The sequence below is a fragment of the Astatotilapia calliptera genome, chromosome 14 (assembly GCF_964374335.1).
Source record: "Astatotilapia calliptera chromosome 14, fAstCal68.1, whole genome shotgun sequence".
Lineage (NCBI taxonomy): Eukaryota > Metazoa > Chordata > Actinopteri > Cichliformes > Cichlidae > Astatotilapia > Astatotilapia calliptera.
The window spans coordinates 9,556,157-9,577,600 of NC_137435.1; the positions used below are offsets into that span (position 1 = coordinate 9,556,157).

The window sequence follows — 21,444 nt, forward strand, 5'->3', positions numbered from 1 at the left end:
ATCCTCCTCTATCCTTGGTTCTTTGTAGCGTTTTTAAGCTGATACGCGGGGGTTTATCTTTCCAAAGGAATTTGGAAATATATGAATCCAGAGATCTGAACCAATCTTGTGATGCAAAAAGTGAAGGGGAGAGTGGGCATCCCTGTCTTTTCAGCGGCAAGCGTTTCCACCTGCTGCTGGCTGAATTCCAGGGATTCTCTCAGAGATTTAAATTCCCGGTGTAAAATCTCCACCAGGGACAGCCTCGCATCGAAACTGGACAATCGCTTGTCGATTGACTCCAGGATGTCTGCGATGTCTTTGCCGGCAGGCAATGTTGTACCGGGGGAGTCTGCCGGGCGACATCTCTTCGATGACGGCGTCTCAATTTTGGCTGGGGAAGATGCACTCTGGGCCTTATTCATTACTAAATCTTGAAAACAGCGGTCGATGTAATCTTGGAGAGCGTCTAAACTCTCCCCGTTGTCCTCCAGGGTGTTAGAGATGATAAAACAGATGTTGTTAGTTATATGACAATTGATTAGTATATTTGGTAATACTGAAGCTTGAAAAACCTTTGTTAAACTCTATGCTACCATTTGCTTTTTCTCCGCCAAAATCTCCGGCGTCTGACATCACCTACAACATGGGTCGCTTACCTTGTCGCTTGCCTTGTGTCGCTTACCTTGTCCGTCACTTCCGTCACTTACCCTTGCCCCGTCCTCCTCCTCTATGTACGTTCTTTTAGAGCAGAGCTACAGATTAAAAATGCCCAAGGCGAAGCGGTCAAAAGTCTGGCTGTACTTCACAGCAAAAGATGCAAACTCAGCAGCCTGCAACAAGTGCTTTAAGGTGATACTGTGATACTGTCAAAGGAGGTAACACCTCGAATCCGATGAAACACCTGGCGACGCATAGCGTTTTTTTAAAAGCCGAGAAATGCGCCGTATTTGATAGCTTAATGCGAGACCTCACACCGAGCACATCTACTGTGGGTGTGGTGCCTCTTATCGGACCCGGAGTTAGCAACATCCCCCAAAAACCCGAAGAGTAGAGTCCTGGCCCCTAGCCCTGCCAGTGTAGCAGAAATGATGACGGATGATGATGCAGCAGCCGTTCTTCTCTGCGTGAGTAGCTTAATGTTGTTCGTGTGTAATTTACGTTGAGTAGGCTCACCACGTTATTACATTAATGCATGTAAGGTGAACTAGCAAACATCCTCATAGCTACATGCGGCTGTCTTCTTGTTTGATGGCAGATACTCCCTTCACCCTGGCCAAAAAGGCTAAAATGACCAAAGAAAAAGTGGAAAACAGTTAAACGTGAGAGGTTTTTGGACAAAGTTTGTGTTTTTTCATTGATTAAGCACTGCTTCCAGCCAAGAGTGATGCCATATATGCCCCATAGATGCAGAAAAAGCTAACATTGTTATCTTTTTACAAAAGAACAGCTGAACATGAGTGGTTTTAGGACCAAATTTGTGTTCTCCATTCTTTAAGCACCAGTTTGAGCACCGTTTAAGCACCAGCACCGTTTCAAAAGTACCGGTTTGGCACCGGTATCGGATAAAACCTAAACAATACCCATCCCTACTAAAGAGATAAGGAAATCTGCTGTGAGAGTCTCAGTTTCAGTCTATAATGTCCTGTAACATTTAGAATTTTCAAATAAATAAACAATCTCCTGCACATACCTTCAATATACCCACGTGTATCTTAATTTTCTAAAATTCAGTGATAAAATATTATTAAGGATATCACCTGGTAACACTTGATGGGCTGTTTTGGCGTGGTTGCTGGCCTGGTTGCTTGTGGATTATAGATACAGGGTGGCTTAGACCTCTTCGTGGCACGGTGAGGGGTCGGTTGGAGTTAGGTGAGTCTAGGGCAACTTCCTGCTGCCTCTGGTCCCCTGGCACTCCTGCCCTTGGCTGCGAGAGCTCCATCCGCGGCCTCCCTTTTCGCTAACCTGGGGTGGATGCACGGCTGTCATCAGGATATGGACTCAGATCTTCAGCTCTCTTGGGGGCCATGGACAGCCAGGGTCTCTTCTTTCCTTGTCAACCACTGGCTTGGGGGAGTAAAATTGTATTTGTTGTTGTGTCGTCTGAATGTGCTTTGTTACAAATGCGGGAACTGGAGACCCAGCATGTGTGTTCATCCTTTGCTCCCGCCTCCCCTAACCCCATTTTTTCTCCCTTTCTTTCTTCCCTTTTCTTTTTCAATTCCTCTGCTTTCTATTTCTCTGCTTTTCTATTCCCCCTCTTCGCCTACCTTTTGCCAATCTGACCTTCGCCCCCTGTCTGTGCCAGCATAATATCCAATCAGATAAAACTATGAATAATAACAAAGTCTGCTTGCTACAACTGCTGGACAGGACAGGTTTAAAAAAAATGCAACCCTGGTTATTTTTTCATTGGGAAATTTATTCTCATTGAGAGTAAAATTTGAAATCATATATAATGTAAAAATTTAAATTTAAAATGAATAAATATATTTATTTTCAAAAACATCTTTCAAAGGCAGCTGAAGAATTCACTAAATTTGAAAAAAACAAACAAACTATATTTCCCCACCTTCTACATGCCCTGTCATCCCCTCCTGTGAAATGAAAATTATTTTTTGCAAATAAAAAGTGTAACTCGGTCTTCACTCCATCAAATATACTGAGCCAATTAGTTTTAAAACTTATTGTAAAGTGACCTCTAGTGGTCATATGACGTAGTGTCAGTTGTTTCAGAACCAAATACTCTTGTTATTTATTACAGAAAGCCAAGATAACAGCCTGATTATAAGACTTCTTCGGTGTTGTACTGTTTGGATTTTGTAAAGATTTATTTGCATTCAGTTTTTAATCCAGTGCTCACTTTTCCTTTTTTAAATCTCTGCATCAAAACATTTTTAATGTCTTTAGTCTTGAAACAGTATATGATTGGATTAACAGCAGCAGGTATGAGGCTGTACATCATTGTAATAATAATCCGAATAACAAGATTAAAATTAAATCCTAAAACATTAGCAAGATAAACAAAGCATCTTGGCACATAGTAAAGGCAGGTAATAAAGAGCTGAGGGGCACAAGTGGACAGCACTTTGTGACGTCTCTCAGTTTGAGACATCCTCAGAACAGCTATGATGACAGAAAAATAGGATAAAATTATGAATGTTAAAGGAACCAGGAGAGTGACCATTGCATTAGCAAGTGCAACACTGTTCACATATGCCAGCCCATCACCACAACCCAGCCTTGTTATTGATATATGATCACAGTAACACTGCATGATAATATTCTGGTCACAGTAAGGTAAAGTTAAGGCATGAAGCACAATTCCCAGCAAACGTATAAATGTTAAAACCCAGCACATGGTGCAAGCAATAGCCACTGCTTTGTTTGTAAATAAAATGGGATATTTGAATGGAAACCATATGGCAACAAAACGATCCAAAGCCATCATCAGCAAGTTTAAAGACTGAATAGCTCCCAAAGAATGAACAAAATACATCTGTGTAAAACAAGCTCCAAAAGAAGTGATCATGTCATTCCACCAGTATCTGGCAATGATTTTTGGAAGAGTCACCACGCCAAAGCAGATGTCTGTCATTGCAAGGTTAGAAAAGATCACATATATTGGTTTGTGCAGAGTCCGCTCAAAAATGATAACAGCTATAGTGAAACCATTTCCAATTACAATAGCAAGGAAAACAACAAGAAGAAGAACAGACACTGGACCATAATATTCAGGAGGAAGTCCAGGAAATCCAATAATAATGAACTCTTTTATAGTGGTAATATTGGTGTATTTCATAATTATATATACAAAGAAATAATCATAAACCAAAGGTAAAATTAAACAAACCACATTTTAGTCCTATGACAAAAATGATACAAATGTTTGGATTAGATACTCTATTATAATAATGATTAATTCGCTCTATTCATATCAATACACCTCAGCTCTTTAGCTCTAACTATGCAAGAACATAACCCACTTTCCAAAACAGTGTTGATGGTTTTATATTGTAAATGTTTCCAACAGAGTCTGAACTAATGATGTGTGGGGTAAATAACACTCAGAGGAAACAACTCCCATGTGCACTCAAACTTTTGAAGTGACTCGTTGCTTCTACTGTATAATGAAATGATTTGTGATAGGTTTGTAGCTTTAGACTAGAACAGACGTAGCTACGTTAATCCTACCGTAAAACAATAAGACAAGGTACGACCTCTCTCGTGCTCCCAGAGTGCTCTCTAATGCACACAAAGTTTGCAGACTATCAAGGATCAAACCTCTACCAATCTACAACTAATTACAAAACTCTAAGCATATATAAGTAGATATTTCTAAGCATAAATGACAATCAACAATACAAAACCTAACAATTTGCACTGAAGATTGTCAGAGCTTCACTGTGCAAAACTAAAGAAAAAGTTTATTTAATCCAACAAATCACAGATAAAATCTTTCAAATTACATAGCTTGCTGTGCTGTTAAGCATGCTCTTGATGCCCGGCAGGCCCATGGCCTAAGGCCCAATTACCAGATGCTCCCTCTTGGGCACGTTATGCAGGCCTGGCTCCAGAGTGAGGCCCTGTTAACCCTATAACGGGCAGGGTGAGCTGGTCCCTCGCCCTTTTACTTATAGGGGTTTTCTGAATTGCTCTTTGTCTGGTCCCTCACCCAGGACTAATTTCCCATGGGAGATCCTACCAAGCAGCAAAAGCCCCCCCACAACACAGCCCCAGCAACCCCTGGGACACACAAACCCCTCAACCATGGTTATTGGGCCTTAGGCCATGGGCCTGCCGGGCACAATTCAAAAAAGGGACATGGGCCCACCCTCCTGTCTGCCCACCACCCATAGGAGGCGCTGTAGGAGTCTGGTGCATTGTGTGTCAGGCAGTGGCCACCAGGAGGCCCTGGTGGACTGATCCCTAGCTACCGAGACAAGTAACTGGGACACTGAATGTCACTTTTCTGTTGGGGAAGGAGCCTGAGTTAGTGCGTGAGGTTGAGAGGTACCAGCTAGATATAGCTGAGCTCAGCTCAACGCATGTCAACGGGCTGGGGTGTATCTCTTAGCATGCCCTTGGCTTGCTGTCTGTACGTGGGGTTTTTTTGGTGGACAAGAGCATTTTCTCCCTGCGGAGAATGGGTTCTGACTGCCGTCTACGCTTATGTGCCAAACGACGGTTAAAGTACCCAGCCTTCTTGGATCTGAACCTGAAGGGTGTTCAGTTACTGGACTTTTGTGCAAACCACAGTTTGTCAATAACGAGAACCATGTTCAAACATAAGAGTTTACATAAGGGAACGGACTCCAGAAGACACTCAATTTTGGAAACGTATCATTAGATCTGTGGCTATATGTTCTGGACACTTGGGTGAAGAGAGGGGCTGAGCTGTCAACTGATCACCACTTGGGGGTTTGGTCCACCAAATGGTGGACACCAGAGGTGAAGGGAGCCATCAGGCTAAAGACGGAGTCCTATTGGGCTTGGTTAGCCAGTTGGACTTTGGAGGCAGCCGGTAGGTACCGACAGGCCAAGTGGAAAGCTGCCCGGGCAGTTGCTGAAGCAAAAACTCGGATGTGGGAGGAGTTTGGAGAGACGATGGAAAAAGACTTTTAGACTGCCTCAAAGAGATTCTGGCAAACCATCAGGCAACTCAGGAGGGGAAACCAGTGCTCTATCTGCACTGTGTATAGCAAGGATGGAGTAATGCTGGCTTCAGGTGAAAACATTTTGGGGCAGTGGTAGAAGTACTTCGAGCCTTTTGTGGAGAAAGCAAAGTCTGGGGGATGACTTGTCTAGCTTTGGGGGTGAAGTCACTTAGGCAGTTAAACAACTCTTTGGTGGCAGGGCCCCTGGGGTGGATGAGGTTTTCCCTGTTCCTGTAGTTCCTGGAGGCTCTGGATGTTGTAGGGCCGTCGTGGTTGGCATGCCTCTACAATGTTGCATGGAGATCAATTCAATTCAACTCAATTGTATTTATATAGCGCCATTGTTTTCTATTTGAGTCAATGATGTACTGGTGTCTTGGTTTATGATCGTTTGACGCTGTTATCCATCCGATCTTCAATGATGGCTCAAGATGTCTCATCCTCCTCCTCCTTTGGCACTTTCCATCCTCCGCCAGTGGCTGGATCCTCGGCCAGCGTCCTCAGCGATCCCCGCAGACCACGGAGAAGTAGAGGAAGAAGAGCAGGTATCCAGGTGAAGCTTAGGCTTTTCTGGTGGCGGGGTCTGACTGGAAAGCAATGTCGAGCATGCTTTATTACCTATCCTCAGAATAGCTCCATGGAGGGGAATTTGTTTTCCATGTCCCTGCTTGGATACGCAGAGCCTGGCTCTCCGAGACCGTGCTGCCTCAGGAGGATTCATCCAGACTCTTCTGCTGACTGGCTTTTCATCCCCTCATTGAGTAGAATCTACGAGCGTGAAGGTTCAAACCCCGAGTATTTGCGTCCTTTAACTTGAGCCTCTGCTAAAAATGATGCTTCCACCCCGCTGAACATGGCGCTTTTTAATGCCCGATCATTGACTAATAAATTGTTCGTTCTTAACGAGTTTATATCTTCTAAAAAACTGGACTTCTTATTTCTGACTGAGACCTGGCAGTGGGACTTGGACTATTCGTCCCTCATTGAACTGTGCCCAAACGGCTATTCCGTCATTAACCAGCCTCGGGGATCTGGTCGTGGAGGAGGTCTTGCTGTGGCATTTAATGGGCCATTTCTCCTGCCGCTCAGTGAAAGTTGGACACTTACTTTCATTTGAACTACAGCTGATTAAACTCGGAAGTAAGGATCCTTTTTATTGTGCTGTGGTGTATCGTCCACCTGGCCCAAATAGCTTGTTTTTATCAGAGGTCAGCGACTTCCTGTCCTCTACTATGAGGTTGTCCAGACTGCTTTTAGTTGGGGATTTTAGCATGCATGTTGATGATGACTCCGACCTCTTTGCCAGAGGTTTTATCAACATTATGGATACTTTTCATTTTACCCAGTATGTGTCAGGCCCCACACATAACAAAGGACACACACTGGACCTTGTTTTTACTTTGGGTTTGAATATTGATTCTATTTGTTCTGAGGACATTTTTTATCTCTGATCATCACTGTATTCTTTTTAACATGTCTTTTCACGAGCCTTTGTCTCCTGTCCACCGGACAATTATCTTGCGCATCATAAATTCCTCCACAGCGGAGAATTTCTCAGATGCTTTTAATTTAACTCTATCCCCACAAAACGGCGTTGATTTCTTAACAGATCTATTTAATCACCATTGTTTTTCGATCATAGATGAAATCTGTCCAGTTAAAATGAGACCAGTTTCTGTTTCCAAGTCCTTACCCTGGCTAAATGACAATATGTCACGATCCTGGGTCTTATGACCCAGTGTTTTGAGTTTTAGTTCATTTTGATGTTTTAGTTTATGTAAGCCCTTCAGGTTCCTAAGTTCATTTGTTATCATGCTTAAGTGTTTCTAGTTATTATTTCCCCCTCGTGCTTCCACCATGTTAAGTCTCCCCTGCTTTTCATGTATTTCATGTCTGTGGCTTATGTTGTCAAGTTCAGGTTGTCATGTCTATATCTCACTCTGTTTCCTGTTTTATTGTGAAGAGGTCTGGCGTTTCTGTGTTCATCGTGTTCAGTTTTACTCTCCCACTGTGACGTCATTATGTTCATGTGTGCCAGCTGTTTCCCCAGGTGTTGCCACTTCCCCTAATCACCTCCTGTGTATTTAAGTCCTCTGTTTTCAGTGTGTGATTGTCAGGTTGTCTGTTGTCCATGCCATGCCATGCTTCCAAGTTTCTTGTCTAGGTTTTTCTTATTGTTTGTTTAGATTCCCCAGTTTAGGTTTGTGTTAATTTTGCTTCAGTTTGCCTTGCCCTTTTGTTTGTACCTTTTTTACCAGCCATATTAAACGGCTCACCTTTTGTTAACATTCAAGTTTTGTTCCCTGTTCCTTGTAGTCTGCATTTTGGGTCCTTTTTTCAATTCATACAGTCTGCCCTCGCCAGACTGTGACACAATATCCGCTCCATAAAACGTGATTGTCATAAAGCTGAGCGCTTGTGGAAGAAAATTCATTTAAATGTTCATCTCCTGTACTTAAAGGATCTTTTAGCCTCTTTTAACAGTGCAATTAGAGATGCGAGGGCTGCTTATTTTTCTCATCTTGTCGCAAAGAGCAGAGGTAATCCTAAGGTGTTATTTCACACTATTTCTGATATTATTACTCCTGCTCCACCTGCTGCCATTATTACTTCTAATGAAGACTGTGAAACATTTCTTTCTTTCTTTCTAGAAAAAATTAGTAATGTAAGGAAAAAAATGTCCCCATCAGCATCTGCATTGTCAATTCCTACGCCAGCTCGGCCTGTCATTTTAGAAAGCTTTTTATCCCCCTCACTATCAGAGCTGGTAAAAATAGTTAATGCAACGAAAGCATCCTCCTGTTCACTCTAAATTTTACCTGTAACATTATTCAAAAATGTCTTCCACTCTATTGGTCCCTGTGTGCACACCATAGTTATCATCTCACTGGGGTCTGGTGAAGTCCCTGCTTATTTTAAAACTGCTGCTATACACCCCCTGTTAAAAAAAACCCACGCAGGACCCATTTCTCACTAGCAATTATAGACCAATCTCAAAAATACAGTTAATTGCTAAGATATTAGAGAAGGTTGTGGCTAAGCAGCTTACAGCAGTTTTAGACAAACATAATATATTTGACAAATTGCAGTCTGGCTTTCATAGAGCTCATTCTACTGAGACATCCCTTCTTAGAGTTTCCAGTGACATTCTGATGCAAAATGATGCAGGAAAATGTTCTGTACTCCTAATGTTGGACCTCACGTCAGCCTTTGACACCGTTGACCATTACATTTTGCTTGAAAGACAAAAGTACTGGGTTGGAGTATCTGGGTCTGCCTTAGAGCGGTTCTCCTCATATCTCTATGAATAGGGATGGGTATTGATAAGATTTTCACGATTCCAATTCCATTTTCGATTCTGTTAAACGATTCAATTCTTTATCGATTCTCTTATCGATTCTTTTTAAAAAAGGAGAACACTAAGGTCGATTAGCTTAGAACTTTGTGTATATCTTTTCTTTGAACAAGATAGAAATTTAGGAGTAACATGGCCTTACAAACCCAACAGTGAGATCTTAAGAGATCCAGCCTACAGCTCTTCAATGGGTCACAGGGCCCCCGGGAAAAAAATTGTAAATGTAAAATAATAAAAATAAATATTCATCTGTAGCAATAACAAAGTATAACATAAATTATTCTGTAGCAATTACACAAGAATATCCAGTAATGTCCCTGCCTACAATTAAACACATTCACTTACCGAAAATCGGGGGCATCTGCTGTGGCAAATGGGTGCAAGCCTTTTACCACAAACTTAGTCACTGCTCAGTGACACTCGTCTATCCTGGCCTGAAAGGAGACGCTACCGGTAGACTGCAGCGAGAACTGCCAGCATCTGAGCCAGCCAGACTCTGTCTCGCTCATCGTAGTCACTTAAATGCAGCGCACAGTAATGGTAGATTTTGTAATGAGGCAGATTGCGCTAACATAATATGCACTGTTAGTTGATTATTTACCTGCCGCATTAACAGGAGAGGACGTGCAAACGTTACCGCTGCTGCTGGGTTGAGATTCACAAGTCCGGAGCAGAATTAAAAACACGACATTCATTTAAGGTTATCACGCGTTTTGTGAGCAAATGCTTTTGCATATTCGTAGTGTTTCCTCCCTTAAATGAAATATCTACTTTGCAAGTATTGCAAGTTGCCCTGTTGTCATCCGTTCTCGTAAAGTATAATCAAACTTTTGAGCGTTTGAGCCGCCATGTTTCCTGCCAGGTAAATGACGCTCCGCAACGTGGTGACGTCATTAGGGGCAACTGGAATCAATAAGGGAATCGTTTGCAAAAATGGCAAACAATTCCAAGGAATTGAAACAGTGGGAACCGGTTCTCAACAAGAACCAGTTTTCGTTACCCATCCCTATCTATGACTGATACTTTTCTGTGGCGGTCTCTAAGTTCAGATCATCTTCCACGTCCCTGTCCTATGGTGTGCCACAAGGTTCTGTGCTGGGGCCCTTTTGTTTTTAATATATCTACTTCCTCTCCAGCATACTTTGAGCCCCTTTGAGGACATTCGCTACCATTGTTACGCAGACAACATCCAGCTATATATTTCTTTTAAACCTGAAGATGTTTCTAAGATGCAGATTCTAAATGAGGGCTTAGAATCCATCAAAGGTTGGATGGCTGACAACTTCCTCCAACTTAATGAAGAAAAGACTGAAGTCCTTGTATGTGCTCCAGACAGACATGTACCTAACATAATGAATGCTCTTGGTCCTCTTTCAACATTTGTAAAATCATCTATCAGGAACCTAGGGGTAACCTTTGATTCTGCTCTTACCCTGGATGTTCACATCAAATCTCTGGTTCGGTCCTGCTTCTATCATTTAAGAAACATTTCTAAATTGAGCCCTTTAGTATCTCATACTGAACTGGAGATTGTTATTCATGCATTCATTTCACCACGATTGGACTACTGCCCTCCCCCTTTGTGAGTGTGGACGCTTCATCTCTTTGCTCTCCAAATGCTTTGCTTCTTTTATTGATTTTTACCGATTTTTATGCTGATTTTTTCCCTTTTTTCCATATGAGCTTACCTGCGATAGCTTCTGGACACTTATAGATCATTAGGACTAAAGTGTTCTTAACAGAAACAGCAACATTTTTATAGTTACCTTATCCTCAGCGCTCCGTGTGTCTGTGGCCTAGACACAGCTGAAGCCTGATTACAGCGTCTGGGCACCGAGCAGCCTCGATAGCCTAGAAAGGTGCTAACCGCTAGGCTAACTAGCAACAAGATGCCTTCCCTCTCCACAGATGACTACCACAGCCTCCTGCAGAAGATTGCAGCACTGGAGACAAAAATTCATCGCTTAGAAGTAAACGTGGAGGTAAATGGACTGTGTGGAAATGAAACAACCTTGTCTTTGACTCAAAACAATGGCGATGAGCAAGCTAGCACACAGCTAAGGAGCACAGATAACATGACCAAGAAAGTAGACTTTGTGCACTATTATAAATCCTCAAGCGATAATCCCCCCTTGGACTGTCTTGGTGCAAAACCAAGACATAAATCATGTCTCCTGGAAGGGGGAGGACGTACCACAGGCAGGGCACAGTGAGCTGAAATCTCTGAAACCGACTGGCCTTCACTTCCTACGAGACAGAGAAGCTCTTCTACCCCTGTATACGAGAGGAAACAGGACTGGACAACCGTGAATAGGAAGGTTAACAACAAACCTTCAAAACAACTGAATGTGAAACTGCAGAACAGATTTGCTCCACTATCAAAGGACCCTGGATCTATATCGGACAACCATCCATCTAAAAGTAGCGAAGTAAGGCCTGAAAATCCACGGGGAAAGCTAAAGGCTAGGCCTGAAACGCTGATTGTGGGTGACTCTGCCGTAAAGGATGTACAAAGCATGTGCGGTAAGAACACTAAAGTCCTCTGCTTTCCTAACGATATGGTCAACATCCTGAAGGAGAGAATTCTTCAAATTGCAGATGAATATCCAACTGTGACAAACATTGTCCTGCATACAGGGTCAAACGATGTGTCCAAACAACAATCGGAGGTTCTGAAACGGGACTTTATTGGATTATTAAACACTGTAAACTCTCTGAATGCAGCTGTATTCATCAGTGGGCCTGTACCGCCGGTCAGAGGAGGAGACGAGAGATTCAGCAGGCTGTTTACACTGAATAAATGGCTTATATCAGCATGTGCTGACCACTCAGTGCATTTTATCAACAACTTTAATATTTTTTGGGAACGCAGGCATCTGTTTAAAGCAAATGGATTTAATTTTAACAAGTCAGGGGTGAAACTGTTCACCTCCAACTTGTTTTATTCCATATGTCATCCATCTGTGCTTGGAGCCAAGGCTGAGATAAACGAGGAGTTATCTCATAAAGAGGAACAAACAGTACTCCAAGAACAGACAAAGCCCAGCAGAAACCTTGAGGAGGAGCTCCATCTGCCCCCACCCGGGAAGAGCCTCAGAAAGGAGAGACATCTGAGGCAAGAAGAGGCAAGAAGAGGGGTCCCTATTTGCCTCCAACTCTCTCAACAACACCAACGACCAGGACCAGGATCTTCCCCAGTCCCCCAAACCCCTGACAGGCCATCACCCCCATCACCCTCCTCTCACTCCCTTTCTCCCTCCTCCCCACACCTGAAATTCACTGAAGAGATGATGGAGCGTGTCAATGCTGGGCTCAGATCTACCCCCCGGCCCAATCCCTCTTTGTCCCCCATAAACCCCCCACCAAAGCAGCCAAAGGTTCGCCACCGAGCCCCACCCTCAACAGAGCAATCGAAGTCACATTGCCCAGCCTCGCCCCCCTTAGTTCCTCCTTACCACCTTCATGCTTTGTCTCCGCAGTCTGATGTGTAATGTGTGGAGGGTCCGGGCTGCGAGGATTATGGCAGTGGTGACTTTTCCCAGGAGAAGCTGGGACCCTGTTTACTAGAAGGTTTTAAAATTTCTGTACTTTTAGGTGACAGAAGGAGACATGTGGCCTGGTCAAAACACAGAGAGCTGCACTCTAAAAGATCTTTAAATATAGTAAACATACCTTGTGTGCCACAGACTGCTCCCAAACACGAGGGGACAAGTAATGCCTCTAAAACACTTAAGTTGGCTTTATTAAACGTTAGATCTTTAGCTGGGAAAACATTTTTAATTAATGATTTAATCACTGAGCACAGCCTTGATTTTATGTTTTTAACTGAAACTTGGTTGGACCAAAATAACAGTGGAGCTGTTCTCATCGAGACGACCCCTCCTAACTACAGTTTTATCAGTGAGGCCAGGGTGAGCAGGAGAGGAGGAGGGGTTGCTGTCTTATTTAATGAATCATTTCAATGTAAGCAGCTATCTCCTGGAAGTTTTCAGTCTTTTGAATATGTGGCTTTACAGCTGAAGGCCCCATCCAAAGTTGTGTTTCTTAATGTTTACAGGCCTCCCAAATACTGCACAGACTTTTTTAATGACCTCAGTGAACTGCTGTCTGTGATCTGTGTTGATTTCGACTGTGTAATTATTGTTGGGGATTTTAACATCCATGTGGACAACCCTCAGGACAAAGGGACTAAAGACCTGAGTAACACTCTGGGCAACTTTGGGCTGACTCAGCATGTAACAGAGGCCACACATAATAGAGGACACACTCTCGACCTACTGATCTCCAAAAGCCTGAGCATTTCAAACATTACTGTGTCTGATGTGGGCTTATCTGATCATTACTGTGTTTTCTTTGAAAGTAAAATCTCAGCCCACACAAATATATCAACAGCAGTGATCACAAAACGGTGTATAACTGAAAACAGTAGTGAGATCTTTAACCAGGTCTTCCCATTAACACCTGACCTGTCCAAAGGTTCAGTCAATGAGCTCGTCAATAGCTTTAATGCAAAAATGTTAAATGTAATGGATACTATTGCCCCCATTAAGGTGAAGGTTATCTCTGGAAGGAAAAAGTCTCCATGGAGAAACTCCACACTAGTGAAAAATGAAAAAAGAGAGTGTAGGAAAGCTGAGCGCAGATGGAGAAAAACATTCATTATGACATCTATAAAGAAAAACTTCACAATTATAATTTACAACTGAGGAATGCAAGAAGGTCCTACTTCTCTGACATCATCACTAAAAACAGCCATAATGCTCGGGTCTTATTTTCTACAGTTGACAGGCTAACAAACCCTCCTGTGCCAGTGGCAGCTGAACTTCATTCAACCATGGCCTGCAATGACTTTGCCAAATTCTTCACAGACAAAATCCAAAAGATTAGACAAGCAGTTGGTACATCAACAGCAGATCCAGGATATGTACTGTGTCCACCGAAAAACAGTTTAAACACCATCAAACAGTTTCACCCGATTAACAGCAAAGACCTGGAGGACATCTTAGTTCAACTGAACTCCTCCTCTTGCTGTTTAGATGTCCTGCCAACAAGTTTTTTCAAAAAGGTCTCAAAGACTTTAGAGTCAGACCTGTTACTGATCGTCAACCTTTCTTTAATGTCAGGTGTGTTTCCAGAACCACTAAAAACTGCTGTAATCAAACCTATACTGAAAAAGGACAATCTTGACAAGACACAAATGAAAAACTACAGGCCGATCTCAAATCTCCCATTTTTAAGTAAGATCATTGAAAAAGCAGTTTCTCAACAGCTCAGTTACTTCTTAAAACAGAATAACTGCTACGATGCCTTCCAGTCAGGTTTTAGACAGAACCACAGCACTGAAACCGCTCTGACAAAAGTGTTTAATGACATATGTCTGAACACAGACAGTGGAAAAATGTCAGTCCTAGTTTTACTGGATCTCAGTGCAGCATTTGATACAGTTGACCACAACATATTACTCAAACGACTGGAGAACTGGGCAGGTCTTTCAGGAGCTGTACTAAACTGGTTCAAAACATACTTAGAAAACAGGAAATACTTTGTATCAATAGGTAACTTCACATCCGAGCAGACAAGTATCACATGTGGAGTTCCCCAAGGTTCCATCTTGGGACCCCCTCTGTTTAACATTTACATGCTCCCACTGGCACAGATTATAAAGAACAACAAAATAAACTACCACAGCTATGCAGATGACACACAAATATATATATCACAATGTCACCAGGAGACCGAGGCCCTGTACAGGCTCTTGGTAAATGCATTGAGGAAATTAATGACTGGTTGTGCCACAATTTTCTCCAACTAAACAAAAACAAAACTGAAGTAATAGTCTTTGGCGCCAAAGAAAAACGATTACAGGTCACCAGAGAACTTCAATCTATACATCTAAAAACCACAAACCAGGCGAGAAATTTGGGTGTAGTGATGGATGCAGACCTAAACTTAGAAAAACACATTAAGACAATAACAAAATCAGCTTACTATCACCTCAAGAATATTTCAAGGATAAAAGATCTGATGTCTCAACAGGACCTGGAAAAACTAGTCCATGCATTCATTTTTAGTAGGCTTGATTACTGTAACAGCATCTTTACAGGTCTACCTAAAAAATCAGTCAGACAACTACAGCTCATTCAGAACTCTGCTGCTCGAGTCCTCACTAAGACCAAAAAAGTGGACCACATCAGTCCAGCTCTGAGGTCTTTACACTGGCTGCCTGTCCGTCAGAGGATAGACTTTAAAGTTCTGATGCTGGCCTATAAAGCTCTGAATGGTTTAGGACCAAAATACATCAGTGACCTCCTGACCCAGTATGAACCTTCCAGATCCCTCAGGTCATCTGGATCCGGTCTTTTATCAGTTCCCAGAGTCAGAACCAGACACGGAGAAGCTGCATTCAGCTTTTATGCTCCTTATATCTGGAACAAACTCCCAGAAAGCCTCAGATCAGCTGAAACACTCAGTTTATTTAAATCCAGGTTGAAGACTCACCTATTCTCAGCTGCATTTGAATAAAGCACCAAATCCACACTTTTAAGCTTAAATTTCAAAACTTACACTAACTACTGATCTTATCTATTTCTGATTTTATCTGTTTTGATTTTATATACTGTTTTGTTTGTTTGTTAAGCTTAAATTTCAAAACTTACATTAACTACTGATTTTATCTACTGTTCTGATTTTATCTGTTTTGATTTTATATACTGTTTTGTTTGTTTGTTTGTTAAGTGGGTTCAGAGCTCTGGGTAGCTCCCCAACTGGGTCTAGACTGGGTCTAGAGAGTATTTTAAATTCAGGGAATTTAAAATAGAAAGTAGCTCGTCCACAGAAGGACTGGTAGCTCCCCTTACGATAAGGGTTCAGATCGCGCGAACAGGTGTGGGATTAGAGCTCTGGGTAGCTCCCCATCTGGCTCTAGACTGGGTCTAGAGAGTATTTTAAATTCAGGGAATTTAAAATAGAAAGTAGCTCGTCCACAGAAGGACTGGTAGCTCCCCTTACGATAAGGGTTCAGATCGCGCGAACAGGTGTGGGATTAGAGCTCTGGGTCGCTCCCCAACTGGGTCTTGACTGGGTCTAGAGAGTATTTTAAATTCAGGGAATTTAAAATAGAAAGTAGCTCGTCCACAGAAGGACTGGTAGCTCCCCTTACGATAAGGGTTCAGATCGCGCGAACAGGTGTGAAATGTGTGTGTTTAGTTTGTTTGTTTGTTTGCTTGTTTTAATCAATTTTAAATCATGCTTTTTATTTGCTTTTGTTTCTAATGTCTCTGTAAAGCACTTTGAATCACCTTGTTGTTGAATTGTGCTATACAAATAAATTTGCCTTGCCTTGCCTTGCCTTACTGTAATTCACTGTTTACACGTATAACAAAAACTCCCTGGAGTGTCTGCAGATTGTCCAAAATGCTGCAGCAAGGCTTCTGACAAAAACATCTAAGTACTCTCATGTAACATCATTGCTTATACAGCTGCACTGGCTCCCTGTTGAATTCAGAGTCCATTTTAAGATACTGGTTCTGACATTTAAAGCTCTTCAAGGACAAGCACCAGCCTACATCATTGAACTTTTACAGCCCTATGTCCCTAGTAGGTCCCTGAGGTCTTGTGATCAGGGCCTACTTGTTATTCAGCATACAAGGCTGAAAACCAAGGGAGACAGAGCTTTTGCCACTGTGGCCGCCAGACTGTGGAACTCTCTTCCTCAGAACTTAAGATCTGCGGACTCAGTGATCACTTTTAAAAAACAACTAAAAACACATCTTTTTAGAATTGCATTTTGTTAACTTTTGTCTGTTTTTGTTTTATACCTTGTGAAGCACTTTGTGATTTTTTATGTAGAAATGTGCCATATAAATAAGATTTTACTTACTTACTTACATACAAAGAAAAACCCAACAATCAAATGAGCCCCTATGAGCAAGCATACCACTGACAGTGGGAAGAAAAAACTCCCTTTAAACAGGAAGAAACCTCTGGCAAAACTAGGGTCATCTTCAGTGATGTATCCTGGGGTCATCAGGTGTTTTGGGTCTCACAACATCATACACCCTCGCCCAGGCGACCCAGAGATGCCCAGAGATTAATAACAAGTACGATCTAATGCAGAGCGGTCTATTAACATATAGTGAGTGAGAAAGGTGAGTGAAAAGGAAAAACTCAATGCATCATGGGAATCCCCCAGCAGCCTATGCCTATTGCAGCATAACTAAGGGAGGGTTCAGGGTCACCTGGTCCAGCCCTAACTATATGATTTAGCAAAAAAGGAAAGTTTTAAGCCTAATCTTAAAAGTAGAAATACTGTCTGTCTCTCAAATCCAAACTGGAAGCTGGTTCAATAGAAGAGGGGCCTGAAAACTGAAGGCTCTCCCTCCCATTCTACTTTTAAATACTCTAGGAACAACAAGTAAGCCTGCAGTGCGAGAGCGAAGTGATCTAATGGGGTGATATGGTACTAGCCCCTATACTCTTGCTGCAGCATTTTGGATTAATTGAAGGCTTTTCAGGTAGTTTTTAGGACTTCCTGGTAACAATGAATTACAGTAGTCCAGCCTAGAAGTAATAAATGCATGAACTAGTTTTTCAGCATCACTCTGAGACAGGATGTTTTAAATTTTTGGGCCATTCAATCCTTAAACAACCGTTGCAAGAGCTTGTTCTACATAGCCAGCAAAAAGTCGTACTCGTTTCCAGTGGGTGTTAGAGTCTGCCAGGGTTGCTCTTTGTCATCGATTCTGTTCAGAATTTTTATGGACAAAATTTCTAGGTATAACTGAGTGGATTAAGGATTCCACTTGAGTGGTGTCAGAATCTTACCTCTGCTTTCGCAGATGATGTGGTTCTGTTGGCTTCATCAGGTGATGGCCTCCAGCTTGCACTGAAATGGTTCGCAGCCAAATGTGAAACAGTGGAAATGAGAATCAGCACCTGCAAATCTGAGGCCATGGTCCTCAGCCGGAAAAGCTTGAAGTGCCCACTCTGGGTCAGAGACAAGTTCCTGTCCCAAGTGGAGGAGTTTAAGTGTCTCTGGGTCTCGTTCAGAAGTGCTGGGAGAAAGGAGCAGGAGATCAAAAAGCGGATTGGTGGTGCAGCTGCACTGATGCAGTGATGAAGATGATGTACTGGTCCGTTGTAGTGAAGAGAGAGTCGAGTGTAAAAATCGAAGCTCTCAATGTCCTAGTCGATCCACGCCTCTACCCTCACCTATGGTTGCAAGCTGTGGGTAGTGACAGAAAGAACGAGACCGTGGATACAAGCGGCAGAAATTAGCTTCCTTCGGAGGGTGGCTGGCTTCTCCCTTAGAAATAGGGTGAGGAGTTCAGTCATTTGGGAGGGGCTCAGAGTAGAGCTGCTACTCTTCCACATTGACAGGAACAAGTTGAGGTGGTTTGGCATTTCACAAGGATGCCTCCTGGGCACCTCCTGGGTGAGGTGTTCTGGGCATTTCCCACCGGGGGGAGGCCCTGGGGCAGACCCAGGACATACTGGAGAGATTATATCTCTCGGCTGGCCTGGGAACACCCTTGTGTTCCCCCTGACAAGCCGGATGAAGTGGTCGGGGAGAGGGAGGTCTGGACTTCTCTGCTTAGGCTCCTGCTCCCTCAAACCAGCCAAGGATAAGCAGAAGTGGATGGATGGATAGATAGTTCAAGCCAATATATATCTGAATTGCCCACTAATTGCAATCTAGTCAGATTTTTCAGTTCATCAGCTGCACATCTTATAACTATTTCCAGAATTAGATCAAAGTGTGCTAATGATGCTTTCAGTTATTGTGGTCCCATTCCTTGAAACAAGAGGCCCCTACATGGATTCAAAAACAGACTCAAAATCTTTTTATTCACACAGGCTTATACTTTGTAGGTGTTGTTGTTTTGTTTTGTTTCATTTCGCAGTTTTTCTAGCTTCAAGGCATCGTAAAACTACATGTTTTCTATGTTTTTGTCTTCTGTGAAAAGCACATAGAGTTAACATGTTATGAAATGTGTCAAAGTTTGAGAATGAGTATGGACAATTTTTGTTATCCCAGACAAGAATGATAAATATATGATGTTTGATTAGTTTCAGTTTGGAACTTAAGGCAACAAGAGACCTACCTTTCAAACCATTTTCAAAAGAACTACAATGGTGTGAAAAAGTCTTTATTTTTTTGTTTGTCACGCTTAAATGTTTCAGATCATCAAACAAATTTAAATATTAAACAAAAACAAAGGTAAACATAAAAAACATAAAATGAAGTTTCTAAATGAAGGTATTTATCAATAAGGCAAAAAAATAAAATCTTAACCACATGACCCTGTGTGAAAAAGTGATTACACCTACTAACTGGTTGGGAAACCCTTAGCAGCAACAACTGCAATCAAACATTTGCGATAACTGGTTATGAGTCTTTTACAGCACTGTAGAAGAATTTTGGCCTACTCATCTGCGCAGATTTCTAGAGGGTTAGAGAGGGTTTTCAAGCATAAAACATTGTCATGCCACACAATCTCAATAGAATTCAGGTCAGGATGTTTTCCCCCCTGATAATAAACGCCTTGGTTTAGAAACTGCATTTTGTGTTAACTTGTGTTTTCTTTGTCTAATATTTAAAGGTTTTGGTGAGATGAAGAATTTAAGTGTGACAAACCTTTAAAAATGAACGATCATCATATTACTCATATAAGGATTAATGCAGTTTAAGTGCGGAGAAGCGAAAAATTCAGTTTTAAAAAGATGCAAAAAAATTGATATCAGAAGAAGACTTGATAAAGTTATCACATTAAGACATGTCAGCAGTTAATGTTTCTCTGTTTCATTCTGTAAGTTAATTTGAGTATCAAAAACCTTTCTAAAAATATTATTAAACTAAACATTTGACATAAAAACACATTTTAAAATGATATATATTAATAAAGACCCAAATATTTCATTTGACAACTTACATATAATGCAATGAATGCAATTGCAATTAATAACTTATGAGCATCGTTATCAGTTGTTAGTATTCCTAAATAAAATTCTTAAATAAAATAAAATAATACAAAAAACATATTTGTTTTGTTGAAGCAGGAAAATATTAACAATTTATTTGCATTCAGTTTTTAATCCAGTGCTCACTTTTCCTTTTTTAAATCTCCGCATCAAAACATTTTTTATTTCTTTAGTCTTGAAACAGTATATGATTGGATTAACAGCAGCAGGTATGAGGCTGTACATCATTGTAATAATAATCCGAATAACAAGATTAAAATTGAATCCCACACCAGTAGCAATATAAACAAAGCATCTTGGCACATAGAAAAGGCTGGTAATAAAGAGCTGAGGGGCACAAGTGGACAGCACTTTGTGACGTCTCTCAGTTTGAGACATCCTCAGAACAGCTATGATGACAGAAAAATAGGATAAAATTATGAATGTTAAAGGAACCAGGAGAGTGAACATTGCATTAGCAAGTGCAACACTGTTCACATAGTCCCGCTCATCACTACAACTCAGCCTTGTTATTGATATGAGATCACAGTAACACTGCATGATAATATTCTGGTCACAGTAAGGTAAAGTTAAGGTAAGAAGCACAATTCCCAGCAAACGTATAAATGTTAAAACCCAGCACATGGTGCAAGCAATAGCCACTGCTTTGTTTGTAAATAAAATGGGATATTTGAATGGAAACCATATGGCAACAAAACGATCCAAAGCCATCATCAGCAAGTTTAAAGACTGAATAGCTCCCAAAGAATGAACAAAATACATCTGTGTAAAACAAGCTCCAAAAGAAGTGATCATGTCATTCCACCAGTATCTGGCAATGATTTTTGGAAGAGTCACCACGCCAAAGCAGATGTCTGTCATTGCAAGGTTAGAAAAGATTACGTATATTGGTTTGTGCAGAGTCCGCTCAAAAATGATAACAGCTATAGTGAAACCATTTCCAATTACAATAGCAAGGAAAACAAGAAGAAGAAGAACAGACACTGGACCATAATATTCAGGAGGAAGTCCAGGAAATCCAATAATAATGAACTCTTTTATAGTGGTAATATTGGTGTATTTCATTGATTATCACTTATGCATACACAAAGAAATAATCATAAACCAAAGGTAAAATTAAACAAACCACATTTTAGTCCTATGACAAAAATGATACAAATGTTTGGATTAGATACTCTATTATAATAATGATTAATTCGCTCTATTCATATCATCAATACACCTCAGCTCTAAATATGCAAGAACATAACCCACTTTCCAAAACAGTGTTGATGGTTTTATATTGTAAATGTTTCCAACAGAGTCTGAACTAATGATGTGTGGGGTAAATAACACTCAGAGGAAACAGCTCCCATGTGCACTCAAACTTTTGAAGTGACTCGTTGCTTCTACTGTATAATGAAATGATTTGCACTGAAGATTGTCAGAGCTTCACTGTGCAAAACTAAAGAAAAAGTTTATTTAATCCAA

General features: G+C 41.5%; 2 protein-coding genes across 2 annotated transcripts; both read right to left on the bottom strand.

Moving 5' to 3' along the window:
- Window positions 1-2,812: 2,812 nt before the first annotated feature.
- Window positions 2,813-3,784, bottom strand: LOC113036402 (olfactory receptor 1500-like). The gene has a single exon (XM_026192732.2). The coding sequence runs from the start codon at window positions 3,782-3,784 to the stop codon at window positions 2,813-2,815; it is 972 nt and encodes a 323-aa protein (XP_026048517.2).
- A 16,283-nt stretch (window positions 3,785-20,067) lies between these two features.
- On the bottom strand, window positions 20,068-21,064 carry LOC113036683 (olfactory receptor 1500-like). Its single transcript, XM_026193113.2, has one exon. The coding sequence runs from the start codon at window positions 21,037-21,039 to the stop codon at window positions 20,068-20,070; it is 972 nt and encodes a 323-aa protein (XP_026048898.2). The 5' UTR covers window positions 21,040-21,064.
- Between the last annotated feature and the right edge of the window lie 380 nt (window positions 21,065-21,444).

Bases quoted from the DNA above. Each gene is read 5' to 3' on its own strand.
- LOC113036402 (XM_026192732.2), bottom strand. From the start codon at position 3,784: ATGAAATACACCAATATTACCACTATAAAAGAGTTCATTATTATTGGA.
- LOC113036683 (XM_026193113.2), bottom strand. From the start codon at position 21,039: ATGAAATACACCAATATTACCACTATAAAAGAGTTCATTATTATTGGA.